Here is a 24,909-nt window from a genome sequence, read left to right on the forward strand (position 1 = left end):
ATACATCCAATGTTCCTGGATTGAAAAACTTAACCTTATTAAGATGTCAATATTCCTCAAATAGATCTATTGATTCAATGCAATCCCTCTCAAAATCCCAGTGGCCTTGTTTTACAGAAATGGAAGAGTTGATCCTAATTGCAAGGAACCTGGAATTGTTAACAGTAGAGTTAGCCCTCAGTCTTTCAGTTCAGCTAAGAAAGAATCCAGAGCCAAGATCTCTAGAATAAGAAATTTATTTAGAAAGTCACAGAGGTAGAAGTAGTGAGCCAACTGGGTTGCATGGGCTCATGAAACAAGTTTCAGAGGCAAAAGAAGGGCCCTTGGAGCTTAGGGGAAAGAAAGCAAAGGTAATGCACCTGAGAGAAGAAGAGGGGGGAAAGGCACAGGCGAGGGAGGGAGAGGGAGAGAGAGAGAGCACATGCTCTGGGTCCTTCATCTTAAGGGGTTTTATCTGTTTTCCAAATGTGGAGATTTTAGGGGAGGTCTCAGGGGAGGACCTCAGTAGAATATTCATCAGCTTTCCAGTGGTGTCCTTTCAGGGTTGTCGTCTCTACTGGTTGGTTGGCACTAGGCTAGGGGGTCATTGTGCCTGGTCCTGATGTCAGCCATGGCATAGCCTCACCTGGTTTTGCTGCTTTTCTGGGCCTGGAGCTGAAACACAACTAAGGCCTGAATATTATCTCTAGTTTGACCAAAAATCTCTCCGTGGTTCTTCCTCTAAGGGCGTCCAAACCGCATAACTAGCGATAGAGAAGGTCAGGGGTCTAAACTGTTACTAGCAACATGCTGGGGGAGGAAAGTTCACCCTGGGAGTAAGGCCCTAGCCTATAATACTTGTTTTCCCATTTTTGCCCATTGCGAGGCACCCAGGACGTTCTGCCCTGGTCACATTCCACACTTGGCCTATTACCCCTGCTCTGCTCGTGCCTGTCTTACTGCCTACTCTATCAGAGTAAAAAAGCAGCCTTGGAAAAGAAGAACAAAGCTGGAGGGCTCACATTTCCTGATTTCAAAACCTACTACAAAGCTACAGGAATCAAAACATTATGACACTGGCATAAATGAATGGAATACAATTTTTTGAGTCCAGAAATAAACCAATGCATCTATGGTCAACTGATTTTTGACGAGGGACAAATCCTCTCTTTGTCAAATGGTGCTGGGACAAAAAAAAAAAAAATGAAAGAAAGAGAGGGAGGGAGGGAGGGAGGGAGGGAGGGAGGGAGGGAGGGAGGGAGGGAGGGAGGGAGGGAGGGAGGGAGAAAAGAGGCCTCATATAAGAGCCAAAGAAAAGTCTCTTTGCCCAAAGGAATCAAAGTAACTCCTCAGCATGGGCTTCAGCAGACAGGCTTTCTGGAGCGCTGGTTTGAAAGTGGAACTCACCACAGGATCCCAGAATCAATCACTGACCGGAAGACCAGTTCAAAAGACTCACGAGGTGCCTTTACCTGGGTGGGGGTGGCAGGGGTCTGTAGGTAAGGCCCAATCTCATTTTGAATCCCGGCACTAAAAGCTGACAAGCAATAAATAAATCTAGGTTTAGGCAAATGAGACTTTATTTGAAAAAACTATTGCAATGGGGGAAAGAGAGTATTGCAATAAGGTAAAAGGGCAATTATTGTAGGCAAAATGCTCAACTGTCAACACACACACACACCCCTAGCTTTAGGTAAAGAGAGACTGTATTGCAGGAGATTATTCCAAGAAGGGGCTATTGCGGGGGGTGGGGGGGTGGGGGGGGTTGTGGTGTGAGGAGGTGACTGCTGCTATAGGGAACTCTATCCACAGGATCCACAGCTCTCTCCAAGACCAGCTGGGCATTTCTTTTACAGGGAGCATCCTGGCGATGGGGGCGCGGGATGGACCTGTGGAGGTGGCCGTGATCAGCGCAGGTCAGGCTGTTTTACGGGGAAGTCAGCCCATGTTCAGGAGTGGTGGCCAAGAAGGGGTGTCTGCTGGCTCAGCCTGAGGGGGGATCAGAGCTGAGGGGGCCGAGGAAGGGGAGAAGCTCGACGGAAGTTCGGTCGAGTCAAGGTAGCTGGTATCTGGTCGGCGAGCGCAGTGGGCTCAGCGCAGCGCGCAGGAGGCGGATCGGAGCTGGAGGCCTGCGCCCCACCCCGTCGGAGGCGGACAGGGGGCCGCCCGCGAGTCCCGTCTACATCCCGTGGGCAAGGCCATGCCTCGCTGCAACCCGTTCAGGGACACAAAGAGCTGGGGCGATTTCTGCCACCGTCGCTCCCAGGCTCTGGGGGTCGGGCTTAGGTTCAGCACCGTCGGAGCGCGGGGAAACCTCCCCGCGGGTTCGGTCAAAGGCCGAAGAGGCGCAGGGGGGGCGACGCTGGGCTCCGGGAGAGCGCGCACCCGGCGGCCAGCTCTGCCCGCGGGGTGAAGGGCCGCCCAGCCCCCGGCCCGCGGCGGGAAGCGGGCGCGGCCGGGAGCCGGTGACGCCGAGGCCCAGCCGGCCCCGCCCCCGCGCGCGCCGGGTGTGCGCAGAGCCGGCCCCGCGCGCGCCCGCGGCGGTCGCGGAGGGAGGCGGGCTGGGTCCCGGCGGCGCGGCCGCGAGCCTGGGAGGGTCTGGGCGCTGCGGGCGCGGGCTCTGGGGGGGCGCGGGTCCCGCGGTCCCCGAGCGGACGCAGGACGAGGCCCGGAGGGGACAGCGCGGCGCGCCCCCGTCCAGCGGCCACGCCCGGAGGTGAGTTTCCCGGCGCCGCGCGGCGCTCGGCCGGGAGCGGGGCTGGGCGGTCCGCTCGCGCCCGGGCCGGGCCGGCGTCTCCCGGGCGGGGCGCGGGCATCGGGCCGCGGGGGCGGCCGCGGCGCCGCGCTCGTCTTTGTTCGGCGAGCCCGGCTCCCGCGAGGCCGCGGACCCCGCGTCCGCCACCCCGACCCCGACCCCGACCCCACCGGGCGCCATCGGGCGGCGGCGGCGGGGCCGGCCCCCCCCCCCCCCCAGCCCCGGGAGGCGCGGCCCCGGGCTGCTGGCCGCTCGCCTCCTGGGTGCGAACTCGCCGAAGGCGCAGCAGTTGGTTTCCTCGTTCCGAAGACGCCCCGAAACTTCCAGTTCTGTGCTGTCAGAACGCCCCGATCTCCAAAGGCGATCGCTGCCACGGCGGCCCCGGGAATCGGGGCGTGTCTGTTTGGGGGGTGACACTTCCTAGCGAACTTCCTGAGGGGCGCCCCGCTGCTCGCTGTGCGCGCGTCTGGGGTTCCCTGTTTGGATTCTGAGTTTCTGTTTGTCTGCGTGTCTGTGCTGTGTGCTCGCACTTTGTGGCGTCTCCGGGCTCCTGGGGGCCCGCGCGGTGCTCGGCGCGGGCTCGGCCGCGCGTGGGGTGCGGTCTGCGGGAGGCGGGCGGGAGGCGCCGACGTGCGCGCGGGGGACCCAGCGGCGTGAAAACCAGCTCCCGGGTTTCGCCGTCGTGGCTCGAGTGTGCTCGGAGGGTGTTTGCACGTCTTTAAACTCCTTTGGTTTTACTGGGACAGACTCTAAAAGTTGATGTTGTGGCTCCTACCTAAACACGCTGAAAGTCGCGCTGACTTAAAATGAAATTTAGCTCAATGAATATTGAGCGTCTATGCAGAACAGTCACGCTGGGGCTGGGGCTGGGGCTGGGCCGGGCGGAAGGGTGTGCGGGTGGAGGGGGCGCTACACACAGAAGGCACCGCGGCACCGGCGGGACGCGGCGCTAACAGACGCTGCTCCTCACGGGCCGCTGACTCCTAGACCTGCGCGGGGGTAATCCTTTACGCGCACACTTTAATTACTTAATACTTCATGTTAATGACTTAATAATTTATCATTCAACTTTTTTTTAGTACCTACCGTGTGCTCAGTGCTAATGGTATTGCTCTAGTAGACAGACAGACATGAGCAGAGCAGGAACCGCAGGCCAGGCACAGAGGGTCACCAGGCAGCGGAAAGCCCTGGGTGCCTAGCAACCGGCGGAGCTGGGAAAACAAGCCTTGCAGGGTGGGCCCTTGCCCCCAGGTTGATTTCCTCCTCTGGCTCGTGTCTAGTCCTGTGGTAGACGCCCTTAGAGGAAGAACAGGGGCCGGAGAATAGCCTCATAGGACCCCCCCCCATACAAGCCCTTGCACTACCGCTCCCTTAAGCGTTGAGCCTCCAGGACAGTGAGGTTCTGACCTGCATCAGATAATCTTAGGAACAAAGTCTTGGGCCTGTTGACCACAGAGGCGGAGTTTTGGTCAAACTAAAGATAACATTTAGGGCCAGAAAAGCAGCAAAACCAGATGAAGCAATGCCATAGCTGACATCAGGACCAGCAGCAATGACTAATGACCCCCTACCCTAGTGCCAACCAACCAACAAAGACCTGGACCCTGAAAGGACAGGCCTGGAAAGCTGGTGAATATTCTACTGAGGTCCTCCCCTGAGGTCACCCTTAAAGTCCCCACTTTCAGATCTCTTTTTCCTGCCCTTTCCTTTCCCCTTTAATCCTTCAAGGCACATACCACGCTTTCTTTCTCCTGAGTTTTAAGGGCTCTTTTTTTGCTTCTGTAACTTATTTTACTGACCCCATGCGGCCCAGCTGGCTCACTTCTCTTACCTCTGGCCTTCTAAATTCATTCTCAGCCAAGCTCAAGGACCGAGGTCTAACTTCACCGGTTATATCTGGTGCCATTCACCATTAACAACATGATGGCAACCGTTATATTTTGCCTTTAAGGAGTTTACATTGAGGGAAACAGATATTAAACAAATCATCACACAAGTTAATGCCAACAAACCTGAATAGAAGCTAAGAAAGGAGCCGTGTAGGGTGTTGTGAGAGCAAGTATGAAATCAGATTGTATGGGGACATGAACTGGTGCGAGGAAACCAGCTAGAGATGATGGTCATGGCTGTGAAGATAAGGCAGATTCTAAGGGTGCGTAACTGAGCTCTCCTTGCTGTGTTAGGAAATCTGCATTCCTATCTTTTGGAGAAATCATGGCTGGTTTTCTAAAGGAGATTGCATTTGAGATGGGTTTTGTGGAGTAGATAGCATTGCGGGAACCCTGGAATGAGAATGTCTTGGCTGACAAGGTGATCTTGACACTCTCTGCCGAAGCTTCACCTTTCCCTCAGGATCTTCTCATCCAGATTACTTTTGTCACTATCACTTTGGTCTTTAGGAACATATAACTCACACATTAACAATTCTTTCTAGAAGACACAAATGCATTTTCTTTTTCACACCTATTATAGACAGTTGAGATAAGCCGAAACTTTCCAAAAGGCTTCATTTTCTTATCACTTAATAGTCAGTAAACTAGAATTCATAAACTATACAGATAAACTGTCTTGAAGTGTCTGATTCTGATGTTCCACAGAAGAACTAAGTGAGGGAACTCCACGTGGAAATGTGATCCATGGGTTTCTTTTCCCTGGCGCTTAATGCCAGGAATGGCTTCATCCTTGAGGAGAAACTTCAGCTTCTACGAACCCCACCGAGGATATGTTTATAGATTTTAGAGAGGGGAAAGGAGAGAGAGAGAGCAAAACATTGACATGAGAGAGAAACATTGATCGATTGCCTACCCTATGCTCCCAACCCAGGAAAAAACCCTCGCAACCTGGGTATGCGCCCTGACCAGGACTCGAACCTGCAACCTTTTGGTGTGCGGGGTGATGGCACAACCCACCGAGCCGCACCAGCCAGGGCACTAGATCTGTTTTGACTAGATCTCTTTGACTGTTTTGATGTAGCTCAGTCTCCTCCGTCTCCTGACTGATTTTATCACCGCAGTTGTTGGGATAATGTTTGGGAAGGTGTTTGGTAAACTGTGATAGACGATGCAAATGGAAGATGGTGGTGGTACTAATTGGGAGTAAACTGAAACGAAATGAAGGAATTGTTCATCCGTCCATCCTGAGGCCCATGTCGTGCCGGTAACTTCGATATTTGTCAGACGGCGTTTTTTACTCTCTACTGTACAGAACAGGCTTTAGGTGCAGTCGTGGTTCATGACTGTGATCATCGTGGAAGCTCCCTCAGGGGATATAAATAAATTTTACATGGTTCAAAGATGATGTAGCCAGTGTTCTAGTAGGAGACTACTGGAAACCAGGGTCTCTTCCTTCTCTTTTGCTGTCAAAAAACAAGCAAAACAATTTCTCAGTGGCCTGTAAGTATGAGATGATGAATAATATTAGTAATTTGCTAGAGAACTATAATCTATTCAATGGGAAACATAGTGAAATACTTTAAGGATGGTTACTCTTTGCTTTGCACTTGCTGTGCACTGTGGCGGGTTTGCTCAGCGGTTAGAGGGTCGGCCTTGGGACTGAAGGGTCCCCCGCTGGATTCCGGCCAAGGGCACTACCTCGTACCTGGGTTGCGGGCTCCATCCCTGGCCCCGGTCGGGCGAGCGCAGGGGCAGCCCATCGACATGTCTCTCTCACGTTGATCTCTCTCTCTCTCCTCTGCCTCCCTCTCTCTCTGAAAAAGCAATGGAAAAAATATCCTCTGGTGAGGATTTAAAAAAAAAAAAAAGCAGAAGCAGCAGGAAACGTGTAAGTCATGACACCTGTCCCCAAGGATCTTGGAGCCAGTAGAGAGACTAAAAAAAAACAACAGAAACAGCAGTAAACACTATCAGACAATATGATTTAAACGCCAAAAATCTAAATGCTTTAGGAAAGGAGTATTAATAAGGGTTTATTATTTCACCGTTATGGTAGAAGTGGATCTTGGGTTGGGACTCGGAAGGATGATTAGGATTTCAGTGCCTCCAAGGATGGTTACAATGTGAGCCAAGAAGTGGAGTGAAGATGTTATGTTTGTGATACAGTAAGGATCGTATCTAAACTAAGGGATTATTTTAGAGCAGTTGAAAATAATGTTGGAAAACTGCCAAGAGAAAAAACAAACAGCACCACGGAAACGTAATGTCCACGAGGGCTGGGACCTTTGTTTTGTTCGGTGTGTGTCCCAAGCACCTAGAATCATGCCTGGTATACGGCGGTTGCTGAATATACATTTTAAATATTTTTTAAAACTTTACTAGGGTATAATTAATATGCAGTAAGATGCACATATTTAAGACATACCATTTAATAAATATTTTGGTGTTAAATGTTTTTATTTTAAATCTTTTTCTTTGAATATTAAGTACTATTAAATATTTTTAAGTATTAAATATACTCAACTATGCCTATGTTTGATTCCTTAAACAAACACAAAGAAACAAGTCAAAATGTAAATTTTTCTGAATCTGAATGGTGGGGATGGGTGTTTATATTTTCTCTATCCTTTTGTGTACGTTTGAAAGGGAAGCAGTTTTTAAAGGGAAACAAATCATTTTAGAAATGATGAGGTTTGAAGGGCAGAGTCTTAGGAGGAAACATTAGTGAACGTGAAGTTCTGATTTTCCCAATGTTTTTAATTTGTTTTCTGGTTTTTAAAACTTTTAATCAAAGTAACATATACACATAGTCTGAAGGGATAGTGTGGCTTTAGTGACCCCTACTTGACCCTCCAGCCAAAAGGTAGCGTCTGAGATTATTGGAGGTTATTGATGGGGATGCCGGGGAAGGTGCTGCCCCCACCGGGGTCCCTGTGCCCCTTTGAATTTCCTTTCTTCCTGTCAGTTCCACCTGGTGTTTCAGAATTGCTCACAATTTTCTCATGAATAGGCTAAGAAATAAATTCACTATCAGTTTATATTCAAGTCATAATAAAACAATAAAGGTATAGAAGACGGTTTTCAAGGATAGGATCTTTCCCAGAGCAAACTCCACTGTTCCACTTTAATTCCCAGCAAACAGAGGCTACATGGGCCTCGGCTCTGCAGCCACGTTGGCTGTGGTTACGCCCCGCTCCGTCCGCAGTAGGAACCGGGAGTGGAAGTCAGGGCCTAAGGTCAGACTCCGGTTTCCTCTGGTGAGAGGCTGACCCTGGTCCCAGCTTACCCAGGTTAACTTCACCTCCGGATCCTTTGGAGACTTTTAAGTGGGGCCAGTAGATTACTGCCCATTTTCTTTCTGGTTCTTATTGCTTTGGGATGGATCTGGTGGACCTTCAGTGGCTATGACTGGCATCTGCTTTCTTTTTAAACGTGCTTAAAACTTACTTTAAAAAAAAAATCCTCACCCAAGGATATTGTCCATTGTTTTTTGTGGGGTTTTTTTTAGAGAGAAGAAGGGGGGGAGAAACATCAATGTGAGAGAGAAACATCAACCGGTTGCCTCCCGCACGCGCCCTCCCAGGGATCGAACCCACAACCTGGGTATGTGCCCTGTGCCCAGGGAATGGAACTGCAACCTCTTGGTGTATGGGATGGTGCTCCAACCAACTGAGCCACCCGCCAGGGCTGAAAACTTACTTTATTTAAAAATTTATCTTTATAGTTGAAAGTATTACAGTCTCCTTTTTTTACCCCATTGACCCCCTGTATTCTCCTTAGTTAAATAACCAGACATTCCAGATTACATAAAACAGGCCTGATTTTTCCTGACTTGAACTTTGACAGCTGACACCTCTAGTTTTGCAGTCGGCAGGCGATTCATAACTATTGTCTGTGACTTCACATAGCACATTTGTGTGCTGCTACTCTTTACCGAAGGGAGAAGTGGGTATGAATACAGCTATTTGCTTATATTAGGAAAAATTAAAAATAAATAAGGTTACCCATGAGCTGGGAGAGAGAGGACAGGGTGGAAGGGGCAACAATGGAAACTGGATTTCTCTGAATATAACTTGTTTTTTAGGTCAACTTTGGAACCATATAAATATTTTACACTCTTAAGAAGCAAATTAACTGAATTGACTATCAAGTAGGTGGCAATACCGCACAGGCATTATCTCAAGTAATTTAAAACATAGTAATTTTACTGTGTTTTAGTGACAGCTTTGAGTTTGTTTACTTGTCCCTAAGCCCCTTTAAGTGTTACTTTAGGGACACATAATAACTTATGTTAAAGAATGTGAATGTACGCATAGGAATGAGTTTATTTAAAACACCAGATTCACAACTTTAGCTTTTGTTTCTTTTTACCTTTACAGTAAGGCAGAAGAGAATGAAAGAAGTAGATAATCTTGAAAGTATAAAAGAAGAATGGTAAGTTCATTCAAGCCATGAAGTTTCTTTGTTATTATTGCCTTTGTTAGTATCTTTTTTAGTTTTTACTGCATTTCACTGACTGGGATAGTGTTCATTATGATGATCTCAATGAAATACCTAATAGTAATATAAAGTAACTTTTTTTTTTTTTTTTTTACCATCACTGCATTGAATGGGTTTTAGTGAAGTCACTAAATCATCTTGTTATTAATAAAAAAACATTGTTGCATTGTTGGGACAGTTTATGTGACAATTGCCAAAAAAGTATTTTTAAGAATTTAAGCAAAATAAACACATTCTTCTTTGGTTAAAAAGAAAATTAAAATTTTCTCTGTTTGCGTATTACTTCTGTCATGTAAGTGAGAAATCTAAGTAACTGTTTGCTTCGCTAGCCTCTTGTGTTGGAAATATCATGGCTTTGGAGTCAGATAAACCTAGATTTGAATCCCATCTCTCTTACACTACCTCTCTGGCCTTTGAGCAATGAAGATAGATTATTTGAGCTTCAATATCTCATCTATAAACTGAGGTGTTACCAAGGTACCTGAAAGATTTGGGGGAGAATTAGATAGCCAATATAAAGCATAGTATTAGCATATAGAAGGTACCCAATAAATGGTAATGCAAAAATCTATGGCTCTTATCAACACAATACTTATTTTCCCTTATCTGAGGTGAAATACATTTTGTGTTACGCTCTTTGTCCTAAGTCCTTGAGGTAAATTTCTTTCATTCGTAGTTCATTTAAGGAGACAGACAAGCATTTATTTCACACTTACAAATACTTTGAAGATGCTTCTATACCAAACAAACATTTGTTACTTTTTGACTACTGTGTTTATTGTTTCATTTATATTTGGTACTAACTATATAATCGTGGGATTGTGACAGGGGTCTCTTCAGGCGACCCCCGGGTTTGATGATTTGCTGACAGGATTCACAGCATAGAATCCTACTGTGATTTATTACAGTGCACGGATACAGAGCAAAATCAGCAAAGGGGAAGGAGCACATGGGGCGAAGTCCAGGGAAAGCCAGGCACAGGCTTCCAAGAATCCCCACCCAGTGGAGTCACCTAGGACACACTTAATTCCCCCAGTATTAAGTTTTGACAGCACATGTGAAATGGTATCTACCAGGAAAGGTCATTGAAAACGAGCCTAGGCTTTTTGTTGGGGACTAGTGACATACTCAGATTCCTCTCCTAAGAAAAGTACGCAGCCTTTCAAAGGACAGCAGTCAGGCCTGCTGTGTTAACTCTTTCTACACAGAAATAAATTGAATGATGGACTTAAAATACTAAAATTAACTTAGGACTTTTTTTTTCCAGAAAACTTTTTAAATTTACCTTTATGGTTGAAAGTATGACAGATGTCCCTTTTTCCCCATCGATTCCCTCTACCCCACAACCCCTCTCTCCCACAGGCCTTCACCGCACAATTGCCTGTGTCCGTGGGTTATGCATATATGCATATAAGTTCTTAGGTTGATCTCTCCCCTCCCACTCCCCCATCCCAGCTTTATTGAAATCTAACTCACATACCATATAATTTATGCACTTAAAGTGTTCAATTCAGTGATTCTCACTACATTCACAAAGTTGTGCAGCTATCACCACAGTCCATTTTATAACATTTAAGTCACCCCAAAGAGAAACCCCATACCCATTAGCGGTCATACCCCGCTCTCCTACACCTGTCCCTGACAACCGCTAACATGCTTTCTGTCTATAGATTTGCCTATTCCAGGCACTTCATAAACAGAATCATGTAACAGGTGATCTTTTATGACTGACTTCTTTCATTTAGCATACTTTTTTTAAGCTTCATCTTCATTGTAGCATGGACCAGGCCTTTGAATTTAATTAAATAATTAGTAAGGTGTCTACACAAAAGTAGTAGCAATAGAGTTTTTCATTTTCTTTGTAACAAAAATAGATTTTGTTAGAAATGGCAGTCCAGTAAAAAAAGAAAAGGAGACCGATTTTCTCAGTGCCTGAGTTGTTCAGACTATAAATGGTGAAGATCCGCATTTACCGAACGTGCCCCCGAAGCGCACCCAGATGCAAACCCTCCTGTTCGGCAGCGCCTGGTGGATGACCTTCCTCGTGCAGAACATACTAGTGAAGGAGAAGTGAGCCAAGGAGGCTGTTCTGTAGACAGAGCAGGTGTTTCAACGTCCCTGCCTTGAAACTTGTGTGCTTTCTGTTCCTGGAGGAGCTCCCGAGACGCCAAGACTGTGTACTTAGCCTTCACAACTTCGGTAGTTGGTTTCCCAGGTGTGAAGAGGAGCATTGACGTTTGAATCAGAAAATGATGGTGACGAGTGAGGAAAAGGCTGACACAGTAGTAAAGCAAGATGAAATAATGAAGTTCCCTGGGTGTATTTAGTGCTACGGCAAGTCCACGCGCATCCGTATGTCCGTGGGATCTTGCTGTAGGACAGCTTAATATAGTAAAATATAAAGGGGTCCCTGAATTATAAAGAAATATTAACTTAAATGTATACTTTCCTGCTCTTTTCCTCTCTGTACAGGAATGTCTTTCATGCTCGTTTAAAAATTATTTTATTAATAATAAACTTTCTTTTTAAGAGTAGTTTTAGATTTACAAATAAATAGAGCAAAAGATACACAGTTCCCATGTCCCTACCCACCCCTACACACACGGAGTTTCCTCTGTTATTAACATTTTGTATTAATGCAGTATATTTGTTACAATTAGAAACTAATGTTGATACATTATTATTAACTATAGTTACATTTGGGTTCATTCTTTGGGTTGTATAGTTCTGTGGAGTTTGACAGATGGTGCTGTGCATAGTGTTGTGTTTTTAATTGTCTAGCCAATTGTTAGTTGCTGGTGTATGGGAAAGCACTAGGCTTCTGTATATTAATCTTGTATCCTGCAACTTTGCTATCATTGCTTATTAGTCCCAGGAGTTTTTTGTTGTTGATTCTTTGGGATTTCTTATGTAGACAGCCGTGTCATCAGCAAACAAAGACAGTTTTATTTCTTCCTTCCTGCCCTATATACTTTTTATTTCCTTTTCTTCTCTTACTGGTTTAGCTAGGATTTCCAGTATGGCATTGAAGAGGAGTGGTGAGAAGGGACATGATTTTCTTGTTCCTGATCTAGGGGGAAAGCATCTAGTTTCTCACCATTAAACACAACATTAGCTGTAGGTTTTTTATAGATGTTCTTTGTCAAGTTGAGGGAGTTCCTCTCTATTCCTACTTTGCTGAGAGTTTTTATCGTGAATGGGTGTTGGACATTGTCAGATATTTTTTCTTCATCTGTTGATAAGACAAGGTGATTTTTCTTCTTTATATTGATGCAATGGGTTATATTAATTGTTGAACCAGCTTTGTTACCTGGAATAAATCCTACCTGGTTGTGGTATAGGATTCTTTTAACATATTGTTGGATTTGAAATGCTAATATTTTGTTAATGCAAATGTTCATGAGAGAGATTGTCTGTAGTTTTCTTGTAATGTCTTTGTTTGGTTTTAGCATTAGGATAATGCTGTCTTCATAGAATGAGTTAGGAGTGTTTCCTTCTGCTTTTATTTTCTGGAAGAGATTGTAGACAGTTGGTATCATTTCTTCCTTAAATGTCTGATAGAATTCACCAGTGAAATCATTCATGCCTGGTGCTTCCTGTTTTGAAATATTATTAATTATTGATTCAATTTTTTAATAGATGTAGGCCTATCCATATTATCTATTCCTCCTTATGTGAGTTTTGGTAGATTGTGCCTTTCAAATAATTGTCCCATTTCATCGAAGTTATCAAATCTTCGGGCACAGAGCTATTTATAATGCATCTCACTGTGCTCTGAACCTCTTAAAAACCTAGACTATTTCTTACTCGTCTTTGTATCCCCCTACCACTAGCATATAGTAGGTACTGAATAAATGTTTGAATGACTTGAATTAACATAATGACATTTAGTAGAACTTACCTACCAAATAGGTAAGATAAAGGAATAAAACTTCAGCTACCCAATGCTCACAGCTTTATTGGCTTTCTACTTAGTAATTAAGTATAAACTGCTTTCTGAACAGAAGAAATAATTAAAAACTGTAATGCATAAAGTGGTTTTAATGATGTTATCTAATATTTGAGCCCTTACTGTGTGTATACTGGTCCACACTGTATACCAGGTGTAGGCCTTTATATGTACTTGCATTTACTCATTACAACGACCACATGAGACAGGTGGTAGGATCTTCATTTTACAGATGAAGAGGACAAATCACATAGAGGCTAAGTTTCTTGCCCGAAGTCAATGTGACTTAGTGAAGGTACCTAAACACCAAGGCCTGAGCTTTTAGAACAGTATCCTCTACGGACACACAGCTATACTGTTAAAGAAAGGGGGAAATCAATAGTGTTGTGAAAAATCATCTTAGGGTGTGATTGTTTTTGAGTGAGAAGTACCATGTCATTGCCTTGGAAAAGGCATAATCAATACTTTATGATAATATGGAATGTCTTAAGGGTAGATATAGAATTTCCTAGAAGAGTAAAAAGAATGTATTTAAGTTAAAATACTGTCCCGAGTATCAGCAATTTGATAACTATGTAATTATGGCTATTTTGAGAGACAGCCTAGTGCAGTGATTAAGAGCTCAGACATTGGTAACCTGGCTTCAGTTTCCGGCTCTACCTCCCAATAGCTTTGTGATCTTTAGCAAATTGCTTAAGCTTTTTCATTATCTATTATAGAGGGATAAAAACCATGTGTGCTTCTTCCATCCCTGTGAGGCTTGAAGGAGTTAACACGTGTACAGTACTTAGAATGGTTCCTAACATGAATTAATAGGTGCTCAATAAGCATTAGCTATTGAGAGGCTTTGTAGCGTACCGTGGTTAGGAGCACAGACTTGGGCGACACTCGCAGGGTTTACATTCTGTTTCCGCACTTGCTAGCTGTGTAACCCAGACGTGTAAGGTAACCCCCTCACTCATTTTTCTTCTAAGATGTGGATGCGGGTGTCTGTAGTTTCTGGCACAGTGTAAGAGCTATAAAAAGTGTCGATTATTGCCCTGACCGGTGTAGCTCAGTGGTAGAGGGTTGGCCTGCACACCCAAGGGTGGCAGATTCCATCCCAGTCGAGGGCATTTGGGGCACGTGCAGGAGGCAACCAGTCGATGTGAATCTTTCCCATCGATGTTTTCTCTCTCTCCCTCCCCCCGCTCCCTCTCTTCCAGTCTCTCAAAATCCTGGTGAGATTTGCCCCCAGTCCCCACCCCAGAGATGTTTTGGTTGTTATGACACTTCGGGGGAGGAAGAGCATGCATGCTACTGACATCTGATGGGTCAAGGCTCCAGCTGCTACTGAACATAGGTCAGCCCGCACAACAAAGAATTACCCCTCCCCAGTGTCAGTAGATGAACTCGAGAAAGTCCTGCTCTCGAGCAGAAGGGTCCTGGCTTCCCAGGGTCACTTCTCTGTTATCATCTCAGCCGAGAAGAGGGTCTGACCTGCGACTTGGAAGTAGCATCTCAGCCCAGGATCCCTTCCCTAGAATAATGTGTGGACATTTTTAGAGAACTAGTAGTTAATAACGCTTATTTTTCTTTTTTGCGTGTATAGGGTTTGTGAAACAGGATCCGACAACCAGCCTCTTAGTGATAATCGACAGACAACTTGTGAATATTTTGTCAACAGCCTTTTTGAGGAAGCCCAGAAGTTTGGCGCCAAATGCTTGTCTCCCACCGAACAGAAGAAACAGGTGAATGCCCGTAACTTTGTTCTCTTCGGTGTTTCTTAAAATATGGACCTTTTAGAGGGTCTGTGAAGTCAACGCCGTTTTCACAATAATAGTAGGATGCCATTTACCTGTCACTGTGTTGACTGGGCCGATACTGCAGAAGCGATGGCAGGTAGTAAAGCTGCTGGCACCTCAGAAGGAATCAAGGCAGTGGCCCCAAACTGGACTAGTAATTACGGCCTTCTTTGCTCGCATTTGCAGGGGGGAAATAAATGCTAGTTTCAACTAAGGATGTTCTCGATGAAGCAGTAAAAATTATAAATATTATTAAATCCTAGCCCTTCAGCACACATCTTATTAAAGTTGTTTGACAAAATGTTAAGAACACATAAGGCATTTCTACAATGCACAGAGATGCCATCTTTTGTTATTAACATGATGCATTTTGTTTCTTGCTGCTTTGCAGGTAGACGTGAGTATAAAATTATGGAAAAATGGATTCACAGTCAATGACGACTTCAGAAGTTATTCAGATGGTGCAAGTCAGCAGTTTCTAAATTCCATCAAAAAGGGGTAAGCGACCTTTGTAAATAGAAGGATGTTTTGGGCGTGTTTCATTCGGAAGGATGCTTTTTAATGTTGCTTACACATCCCTACACATTCACAGATACTCTTATAAGTTCGTATCTTCGTAGGATGGGTTTTCTTAAGAGAGCCACAGCTATAATTTTGGAGAAAAGCGTAGGAATTTGAATTCTGATCCGTCAAAATCTGACTTAAACTAATTCACTTTGCCAAGAATTACTTAATCGCACCTCCTAGTTGTTATATTTAACATTTATGTTTAAATGCCTTTATAGCCTCTGAATTGTGATTTCCGTTGCATAGGTATCCCGTTTAGCTGATCCGTTTGTCGGTGGCTAAGCATTTGGGTCATTTCCGCGTTCTGGGTGTTATGAATAAATGCTACTCTGAACATTCGTCTACAAGTTTTTGTATGAACCTGTGTTTTCAGTTCTCTCAGGCCCTGGAGCAGAAGTGGTGTTCATGTACATTTAACTTTTAAAAGTTGCGCCAAACTGTATCCCAAAGTGACTGCACCATTGCACAGCCCCCCAGCAGTGTAGGAAGGTTCCAGTTTTTCATATCCTTGTGAGCACTTGTTCGTGTCAGTTTTTAAAAAGTTCCTGTTACAACCATCCTAGCGGCTATGAAGTGGTGTCTTATTGTGGTTTTGACCTGCATTTCCCTCATGACCAGTGACGTGGAGCATCTTTTCATGTACACATTAGCCATGTGTACATCTTCTTTCAACAAAATATCTCCTCAAATGCTTCATTTTTTTCTTTGCCTATTTTCAGAAGTGGGTTGCTTGCATTTCGTTGCATTGTGAGAGTTCTTCATATGTTCTGGATGCAAGTCCCTTATCAGATGCATGATTTTAAAAGATTTTTCTCCCATTATTTGTGTTGTCTTTTCATTTTCTTGATGAGTCCAAATCCTGTGCTCCTTTAATCTCTCAGTTAAGAGATGAAATGTGAAAACAGTGTTAAAAATTCTAACATGTTTCACATTTTATTTGATGTGTCATTTCCAGAATAAAACTATATTTTCATTTAAAAATTGAAATGAGAGCTTGGTTTTTCTTGTACATTTTTAGCCCTGTTCAGACACCTATAAAAATGATAAAAATTGTTTAAATTTACCAGCATATGGTCACCAACTATCTCATGACTTCAGTACTATTCTAGGTGCTCAAGCTGTGCGTGAATCTGTAGTCTTCAGAATCACTCTGCGGTGTCCTTGGTCTTGGGTGTTTGTACCATGTAACTATTATTTTAAATGCATTTGCCTTTTTATTGTAAAGATGATATGTCTCTTACTTCTACGTGTGTTTCCATCCTTTCTGCATAAAGAGTGTGTTTTTCAGAGAGAGGGGAAAAGCACCTTGTGAGCCTTGTGACTCTGTCCCCCCCAGGGAGCTGCCTTTGGAGCTGCAGGGCGCCGTGGGCAAGGAGGAGGTGGATGTGGAAGTGGAAGACAAGAAACACGAAGTGTGTGCGGCCACGAAGCCCGTGTTCCAGCCCTTCTCGGGCGCGGGCCACCGGCTGGGGAGGTGAGCGTGCGGGCCGGGGAGACGGGGAGCGGGTGTGTCCCCCACGGTAGCTTCACGAGGCCCCCCGACGTCCTCCCACCTCAGCACCTGCTGGCGCCTCAGTCAAGGAGCCTCGGAGGCTCGCTCGGTGCAGTCAGACCAACGGGCCCGGCTTGTTGAGGACACCGGGCAGTCGGATGACGCGTCCCCCCCTTTCCCCCTACGCCTCGCTGGGCCTTGGGGTGCAGGCAGAGCGCGTGCCGGCGTTTCACACAGGACAGTGTTCACACTCACCTGTGATCCACACCTGAGCTTCGAGGTAACAGCAATGAAAACATTGCCTGTGAAGCTAGTGTCGGCATCAAAACCTTCCTTTCTTTTTTTTGTTAATGAAAATAAGCTCGATTATATGAAGTGATAAATATATCTTTAAAAATGCAGTGTTAGTCATACCTTCCAGATGTTTGCAGTATCAGAACCTTTAGTTATTTTCAGATTTTGCAGTCTTTTTATGTCTGTGTCTTATGACTGAATATGCAAAGAGATTAGGTGTGGGATCACTTGTATTTTTGTGAATTCTCCCGTGTTAATTATCAAGATCAGTAAGGTATATACAGATTCGTCCATATGTAGAAAAATATCCCAGATGTGACTTTGCGAATGATCAGAAAATACTTCGTTTCCTTTCTTCTCCCAAGGACTAATCTCCATAGGGAACTTATCATTTCTTTTAGAAATTTTAACCTGGTGTAGGTAAAGTCCATATTATTAATCAGTTAGACTACTAACAATATATTCATGTAGCACTCTACAAGCTTACAAATTACTTGGATATGCATAAGTTCATTAGATTTCTATAATCATCTATAACGGACATACTAATATTAATAGCTTCCTGTTGTTATTGAGGAGACAGCCGTGACTTACTAAAACCTTCCTAAAAACTATACTGAGTGTAAAAGTTTTATAGTAATTGCTTAATGATAAAGTCCTGCTTAATGAAAAAACATGTGTCTGACTTTGTTGTCTGGATTTTTTTAGTGCCACACCAAAAATTATTTCTAAAGCAAGAAGTATCGAAGTTGAGAAGAAAAATAATGTTTCTACTGTCCCACTAAACACCCTGGAGCCCATCACTAACATACAGATCTGGTTAGCCAGCGGGAAAAGGGTTGTTCAGAAATTTAACACGTCTCATAGGTGAGTCTTTCCTTTCATTATGGGTGTAATTTTTCCCCTAATTTTAAAAATATATATATATCTTTATTGACTTCAGAGAGAGAAAGGGAGAGGGAGAGAGCGAGAGAAACATCAATGATGAGAGAGTCATTGATCGGCTGCCTCCTGCACAACCCCTGCTGGGGATCGAGCCTGCGACCCGGGCATGTGCCCTGACCCGGAATCGAACCCCGATCTCCTGGATCCTAGGTCGACGCTCAACCGCTGAGCCACGCCCGGCCGGGCCCCTAATTTTTATTTTAATTTCTTGTGCTAAGTTCAGCCAAGAGTTGTCTTAAGAACGAACCAAGGATCTTAATAAACAGCTCTCTAAACATAATTTATCAAGACAATGGAAATTCTTGGACCTTAAGTATTTTCAGTTTGTTTTATAGATTATTCTTTTCGTTTGATTAATTTTCCTGTTTAACATAATTTTAAAAGAATTATTTTCAATATATTTTTAAAATTGATCATTAGCATTATATGCATATCTTTTTAACTGTAGAAAAAGAATGAAAATACAGAAAAATCTGAATAATGTTCAGGCATTGGGAATGGCTTAACCACTTAATTATATTATGGAAGCACATGAGTGATCTGATAAATGTCCGTATGAAATTAAGTTAAAAGTGCCCTTTCAATAAATATAAAATAAAAACGCTAAGTGTTAAGAAAACACTTTGTCGTGATCTGGATTTTTTTTTTTTCGTAATACATAGAATGATGTGTCTTAAAATCAGTGGCATCTTAGCTTTGCTGAACTGCGTCCACGCCCCCCTCCCTACACGCACAGGGGCTTGGGTGGACGTGACTTCGGGCTGCCTTGACGAGCGCGATGGTTCTTTTACATTGTGTTCGTTACACTGACGTAGGTTCTCCAGCACTGAGGGAAGGGTTTTCCTGAGAGAATCGGGAGTAGAGCATGGCCTGGTGTTTAAGAGAAACCTGTGTCTGTCCGTGTAGGATTACCAGCTGGATCACTCCTGATCCATTCAGAGCTAGGTGTGGAGAGATGTAAACTTTCTGTTATAGAAACTTCAAGCTATGTACAAAAGCGAAGGGAAGATAATGGTCTGTCACTTAGTTTCCACTGAACTGGTTTTAAGCAAACCCCAGACTTCATAGAGCTTCATATGTGTTGCGCTGTGCATCTCTGAAAGGTGAGTACTCTCCAAAAATGTAACCATAATACCCTTGTCACACTAAGATGACTAATAGTAATTCCTTACCGTCGCCAAGGGTCCACCCTTAAAAGACAGCCCAAGTGACCAGTTCTGTCGTTACAATTTAAGCTTCTATGCAGTCACACAGCCAGGTGTCTTCACAAGTGACTACTTTAAATGAACTCATTCAGATTTTCATAAAATTATATTAATAGTTTGTGCTGTTTTCCAGGATAAGCCACATCAAAGACTTCATCGAGAAGTACCAAGGGTGTCAGAGGAGCGCTCCCTTTTCGCTGGCGACCGCTCGGCCTCGCCTCAGGGCCCTGGACGAGGCGCTCACTCTGGAGGAAGCGGACCTGCAGAACGCCGTCGTCATCCAGAGGCTCCAGAAGGCCGCCGGGCCTCCTGGAGAACTGTCATAGCACTGACTTTTGAGACACGTAGTGGAAAGTTCGCAGAGAAATGATGGTTATAAGTGGACATGCAAACCGAAATGGGGGAACGTCAGGTTCGCTGGACTTTGGGTTCGAGTCCTACTTAACTCCCTCCGGACTAGAAGATTTTGAAGTAAGTACGAGTTAGGAGAGCAAACTGTGGCTGGAAACTATTCAATGCACTGCCTCCCAAAAGGCTACTCAGAAAAATATACTTACTTTCAAATACCAGTTATTCAACATAAGATATATTAAATGACTGCATCATTTAGTATCTTAATGTATCAATTAGCAAATATGTTCACAGCATCATTCATTGAAACAGCAGTGATTGATTTAAATGTTAGCTGTCTCAGAATTTTTAAATAGCAGTTCATTAAACATTATACGTGGCGGGTTAAACGCAGCAGTGTCATTATTTTATACCTGAGATGCAATCAAAAGGCTGAAAGTAACTGCTTTCTCCACGGCTATGCCTAGACCTCAAAGTGCTCTCAGTTTGCATTCTCTAAGGGCAGGGTACACTCAAATATTAATTTGGCAGTAGTATCTAAGACGTGTTTTCATGTAAGAGTAAAATTCTGGAGCTCAGTATAATGTCAGTATTAATCTGCCTACTCATGTTTCACATTTTTGAGAAGTGTAATTTTTTAAATGTATCAAAAGCCCTCTATTGACTATTTTAAATTAATCATTGAGACCCCCCCATTTTTCTTTTGATGACAGAATTTTTCCCCCTCCTTTATTGTTGTAACTATTACAGATGTCCCCCTTGTCTCCCCACTGAACCCCTCCACCAGGCGTCTACCCCCCTCCCCCAGGACTTCTCCATGCTATTGTCAGTAGCCACAGGGCATGTGTGCGCATCTACGTTCTCTGATTACTCTCTCTCCCCACCTCCCACTGAAGTGTAATTTTTTAAAAAATTATTTTTTCTCCAGAAGCCTCAGTTCATCCCCTATTTTCTTTTCTTTCAAGAAGTAAGGACTTAGCTAACATTTGGAGTGAAGCCATTCATTTGAGGCCACTTACTTAGACTCTCATGTCACATTGCTGATGGATATTTTTAGATGCATTATGTAATGTATGTTTTCTGTTCCATACGTTAGAGGCCACCTGTGTGTACATTAAAGGATTGTTTACTGCATTCCGATACCACTAAGGAAAACATGCTTTGTTTCTTAAAGTTTAAAACTGGTCAGACTTCGGTATCTCACTGTCGGATTACATCCCCCTGCCCAAAAGTAAGTTTAGGAAGCTTTTCTGCAAATGATCCGTTGAATCATGTTTAAAGCAACACATACCCTGAGGGCGCCAGAGGAGCCGAGTCACCAGCCAGCCCGTCAGCAGTGACGTTCACAGGGCACTGACATCTGCCGGAAAGAGCAGTTCTCAAGCTATTTGGCCTCAAGACCTTTTCTTTATGTGGGTTATAAATATATTAACGATTAGAAGTTATAAAATAAGTACTCCTTTAAGAATAATAAACACATTAATATAAACATTTTTATGAAAAATGCCTATTTTCCAAAACATTAAAAAAAAAGATTTAGTGAGAAATGTGGCATTTTATTCCGTTTTTTGCAAATGCCTTTCCCGTCTGAGAAAGCAGATGGAACCTCCTGTCTGCTTCCACGTTCAATCTGTTGTGATATCACACATCACGTCGCCTCTAGTCAGTGCTACTCTGCGTTCATGAGAAAATGAACACAAGCAGTGTCTCGGGATGATTATGAGAATCGTTTTGACCTTGTGGACCCCCGGGAAGAGCCATTCTTAAAAAGCAATGATTTTCAGTGGGCTCAAGCCTTAGCGTAAGAATCACTTGGGAAGCTTTTCCAAACGCCTGTTCCTAGGAGCCCCTCCCCAGGCCATTCTGATGCATCGCATCTGGGACGAGTCCCAGATCCCTGCATTTCTCAGCTCATTTGATTCTTAGGTATGTAGACGAAGGAGGTCCTGCCCTAAAGCCTCCACCCTGAGGAAGGAAACCGCCACGGACAGTGGAAGACCCTGCTCTGAACTGGGGCTGCTGGGCCTCTGGGTTTTCCCTTCGCCCCACAGCTTGTTCTTAGGCTGTTCCCCTTGAGTCTGAACTGGCCTGGCACAGACCTGGACCTCATCTTCCAGCGGCACAGCGGAGACCAGGCTGGCGAGGTTTTTACTAAGGGCTCAGGAATTGCGAAAGGGAAGCGCCCACATACCCAGATGACCTGTTTCTTAGCTGCGTCTCCTGCCTGCGGCCCAGTGAGGAAGGCTTCCTTTCGAGCCCAGCCTCTCCGTGGTAGAGGCCTGTCTTTTTATTAGGAAGAGACGCAGGACAAAGGAAACCCTTTTCCTTTCATTTTTAATCCCAGAGATGAACAGCTATATAATCGAAAATAGTCAGTAATGCTTACAGCTGTGGTAGAGCCCTGTCTCCAGTGAAACAAATATAATGGCATTCTTTGAAATAACGAGGGGACAGAAAAATCAATGAACTCTTTCAGATATAAAATAACATGAGGATGATGAGTGTATTTTCAGGAATATGTAAGAAAATGTTTCATATAAGCCTGTCATGAAACATTTTATCATTTTTATTTGCATAATTATAGTCATTATGTGATTCTTCATATATTTCTGTAAAGGGGCCTCTCATTGGAAATATTTGCCTTGTACCTATAGAAAAGCCTCCTTTGAGGATCTTCCAGTTTGTGATTATTTAACCAGAAGACACATTGGGGGTTTTCTTGTGTGTCCATGTAGAATGCACTGCAGTGGGAAGTTCCTATAGGGAAAGACCTGTCACCAGCAATAGCCTTCATTTTTGTAACTGTTAAAAGCTCCCACTAGTGTGCGTAACATTCTCAGAGGTTGTCTAAAAGGAGAATCATATGAGAAAGCTTTTTACCTGAGAGTTTCACATTGTAAAGTTGTTAATCAAATGTGTAGGATAGTCAAAACATGTTGATTTTAGAAAACATAAACCGAATTTATCAGGGAAGGCAAACGGAAATGAGCATCGTAGGTGTGGAATATAATTTGACCTAAGTAGGTTCAAAACTGTCATCAGTTTCTTGAAAATCATTTTTAGGGCTGATATACAGAAGTACATTTCTAATTTTGCAGATGCTAATTTATTGGTTAAATTACTATGCATTATCCAGGTTATAAAAGTGATCTTATTTTATATATTTCTCTCATTCAGAATACTTTTTATTACATTTCATTGTGTTGAAAATATGGCGTGTATGCATCTATCTGAGTGCCTTAAAGTACTTTGAAAGCAACCTTTTGCTCTTGGTTAAAGAACTGTTGTCATAAGGATGAAATACTATTCATTAAAAGGATCTGTGAAGTGATTTATTCTTGTTTGTTATAAAACACATATAGGTGCATTTGTCATTTTTATTTGGCAAAGTCATTCAGTTTGAGAATCCACAAGTATTTCTTAGGTGCCTTCTGTTTGCCAGGTACTTTAACTAATGTTACTTTCACTTAATATTCGGAAATGTTAAAATGTGATATTTTAACATTGTGTTTATTTTTTAAACCATCCTTGTGACCTGAGTTGAACTAGCATGAAGATTCCTTGGTAGGGTTTACTTCTTTGTTCTATTTCTAAATACAGACTATTTAATTTAAATATTGCTCATCATAGTTCATCTTCAAATAGCAGTGGTTTATTCAGCAGACTAATCTTTGACTCTCTGTTGTCTGCTTTAAATGTATTTTTGCACAGATAATTCACATACATAGAAAATTATAAAATGCAGATATGCTTAAATGATCTTTAAATCCTCTGTTATTCCACCATTCAAATGGTTATTTTAAAGAAGATAACCACTGGTGACATTTTGGTGTTCATCCTTTCAGATATTTTTAAGTGTATCAATCTTTTGTGTGTTTTTTTAATTAAAAAGAAGGCTCTTTGGTTATTGTGATCCTGCTATTTACTGAAATCTAACATATTTGTCTTTAAAAATTGCATTAGGAACATGCCATGACTTTAAGTAGAAGAATAGCTGTTAGGAACAAATACCTTTTATATTCATTACATTTTTGTGCAAAAAAAAAAAAAAAAGATGGAGTTGTTTGTTTGTTTGTTCGTTTGTTTTACTCACTTAAATATTTAAAACTGTGGTAGTATATGCAACAAAGTAAAAATCCTGGGAATGAGGCATTTCCGGACCTGGTAAAAATGCATACAATTATTATCCAAAGAAACTTCAGCTTGAGTTTATGTTTAACTGTCAAGGAATTAAATATTTAGCACATGCATTATCTAATTATCCTTCCACTGTTGATAGGGCTGCAATCAAGGAAACAGAAGGTACCCATTTCGTAGGTTAAAGAACTGAAGCACATTTCACAAGATATGCAAATACTGAATCATGTTGTAAACCTGAAACTAATAAAATGTTCATTATCAATTATACCTCGATTTTAAAAAAGAATTGAGGTGTAGAAAATGGAATGAATGACCTGCCTTAGACTAAGCAGCGTATACCTTAGGATCATAGGAGAGGTGGGCGCTGTTCTTAGTCTGGCAGCCTCAGCACGCAGCTCGAGGTCTCGGGATCACGTTCGCGTTTCATCCGGCAGAAGCAGCACGCTCCTGCCCTTTCACAAAACAAAAACAGCTTCATTGGGATGTAATTCACATACCTTGTAATTCGCCCGAAGTTTTTAGTATATTCACAGGATTGTGCAGCCATCACCTCAGTCTAACTTTAGAACATTTGCATCCCTTCTAAAGAAACTCCGTGCCCATCAGCATTCGCCCTACCCCTCCGGTCTAGGAAGCCGCCAATCTACAACCTATTTATAGATTGACCTATTCTGGACGTTTCAGGTCAATGGACTACAACATGTGGCCGTCTGTGACTAGTGTCTTTTACCTTAATGTTTTCAAGCTTTGTCAATGTCCTTGTTATTGCTGAACGATAGTCCGTTGGATGGAAACACCTTCCACGTTTACTTATCCATCAACTGAGTGGACGTTTGGGTGGTTGCCACTTTTTGGCTCCTGAATAATGCTGCTATGAACATTTTTGTTCAGGTTTTTGTGTGAACATGTTTTCATTTCTCTCGGGTATATACTTAGGAGTGGAATTGCTGGGCCATATGCTAATTCCATGTCTAACTTGTTGAAGAATTGCGTTTTCCAAAGTGCCTGCCCTATTTTACATGCCCATGAGCAGCGACGTATGATTTTTCCATGCAC

At 43.3% G+C, this 24,909-nt stretch overlaps 1 protein-coding gene across 2 annotated transcripts; it reads left to right on the forward strand.

Moving 5' to 3' along the window:
• Window positions 1-2,614: 2,614 nt before the first annotated feature.
• On the forward strand, window positions 2,615-23,044 carry UBXN2A (UBX domain protein 2A). Of its 2 annotated transcripts, none has more exons than XM_087823390.1 (7): window positions 2,615-2,695; window positions 9,006-9,060; window positions 14,667-14,805; window positions 15,251-15,357; window positions 16,763-16,900; window positions 17,921-18,079; window positions 19,496-23,044. In XM_087823390.1, the coding sequence occupies exons 2-7, from the start codon at window positions 9,020-9,022 to the stop codon at window positions 19,686-19,688; spliced, it is 777 nt and encodes a 258-aa protein (XP_087679516.1). In that variant the 5' UTR covers window positions 2,615-2,695; window positions 9,006-9,019; the 3' UTR covers window positions 19,689-23,044. The 2 variants fall into 2 exon arrangements, with proteins under 2 accessions (XP_087679516.1, XP_016064384.1); XM_016208898.2 differs by lacking the exon at window positions 2,615-2,695 and adding an exon at window positions 8,191-8,776.
• Window positions 23,045-24,909: the final 1,865 nt, after the last annotated feature.

Source organism: Miniopterus natalensis, chromosome 13 (genome assembly GCF_054644295.1).
Source record: "Miniopterus natalensis isolate mMinNat1 chromosome 13, mMinNat1.hap1, whole genome shotgun sequence".
Taxonomy (NCBI): Eukaryota; Metazoa; Chordata; class Mammalia; order Chiroptera; family Miniopteridae; genus Miniopterus; species Miniopterus natalensis.

What these genes read in the sequence shown, in the direction of transcription:
- UBXN2A (XM_087823390.1), top strand. Translation starts at nt 9,020, where the DNA reads ATGAAAGAAGTAGATAATCTTGAAAGTATAAAAGAAGAATG. An exon ending in CTAAATTCCATCAAAAAGGG is followed by an intron (nt 15,358 to 16,762) that starts GTAAGCGACCTT and finishes TGTCCCCCCCAG; the next exon opens with GGAGCTGCCTTTGGAGCTGC. An exon ending in AAATTTAACACGTCTCATAG is followed by an intron (nt 18,080 to 19,495) that starts GTGAGTCTTTCC and finishes GCTGTTTTCCAG; the next exon opens with GATAAGCCACATCAAAGACT.